This window comes from Echinops telfairi, unplaced genomic scaffold, assembly GCF_000313985.2.
Source record: "Echinops telfairi isolate 266 unplaced genomic scaffold, ASM31398v2 ScPeMD7_7468;HRSCAF=8506_0, whole genome shotgun sequence".
Taxonomy (NCBI): domain Eukaryota; kingdom Metazoa; phylum Chordata; class Mammalia; order Afrosoricida; family Tenrecidae; genus Echinops; species Echinops telfairi.
In genome coordinates, this window is record NW_022111369.1 from 68179618 (window position 1) to 68180634 (window position 1017).

The following is a 1017-nucleotide window of genomic DNA, read 5'->3' on the forward strand; positions in this document are numbered from 1 at the left end:
GCTCTTCCGTATCCCTGACTATATGTACAAGTCATAGTACAGCTATAAATTAGTTCCTCATGTCTTCCAAGACTGCCACACCAAGGCTAAGCTATTACATAGGTATGTTTTTATTTCATATTCTACAGGCATACTGAGATGTATGGAGCTTTTTTTATAGCTGCTAAAATTAGAAGAAATGTTAGAGGTGTTATAATCTAATGCCCCTCAATTTACAGCAATGAGGATGTATCACTCACTACTGATGACAGTCTAGGGCAGAGCCCTGCTTCTGCAGTCTAAGGAAACACTGTAGATAGGAAACCACGGCCCTTAACCTTGACACCGAGGCAAAGGCATGCCCTGAAACCCTGAGTAAAAGGTGAAGCGTAAACACAAAGGGGTGCCTTCAAGTGCTTGCTTATCAATCTTGGTTACCCTGCTCCGAAGGAGATTTGGCATCATTGCATATTTAAATCTCTGCTGCTCCTGTAGTAAGTGTTGTTTTTGCCTTCCCCTCTGTAGGCCAACATCCAGTCAATCATGGCCTCTGAAAAGCAGGTGAACATCCTAATGAAGTTGCTGGACGAGGCGCTAAAGGAGGTGGATCAGATTGAATTGAAACTGAGCAGTTACGAGGAAATGCTCCAAAGTGTAAAAGAGCAGATGGACCAGATCTCTGAAAGCAACCATCTGATCCATCTCAGTAACACCAATAATGTAAAGCTCCTCTCCGAGATAGAGTTCCTTGTGGTAAGTGTGATTACCCAAGAGCAATGAAACAAGAGACAAGCGATAACAAGGCAAACCCACTTAAAAACGTCTCTTAATTTCCATATGAGTTACGGGGTTAAAATAATTCCGAAGACCTATTGAGAGGTTTGTGTAACATCTGCCTGTACATTTCTCAAAATTGCATGGGTACATGATATACCTCCATGTGTTCCAGAACCACATGGACCTGGCCAAAGGTCACATAAAGGCCCTGCAGGAGGGAGATCTAGCTTCTTCCAGAGGCATCGAGGCATGCACCAACGC

The 1017-nt window shown here is 43.5% G+C and overlaps 1 protein-coding gene across 1 annotated transcript in view; it reads left to right on the forward strand.

Moving 5' to 3' along the window:
- EXOC1 (exocyst complex component 1) overlaps positions 1-1017 on the forward strand; it is a 63531-nt gene that overhangs the window by 20894 nt on the left and 41620 nt on the right. Inside the window, exons 7-8 of the mRNA XM_004706333.2 lie at positions 505-732; positions 929-1015. Coding sequence (XP_004706390.1) covers positions 505-732; positions 929-1015 — 315 coding nt within the window. The remainder of the gene's footprint in view (positions 1-504; positions 733-928; positions 1016-1017) is intronic.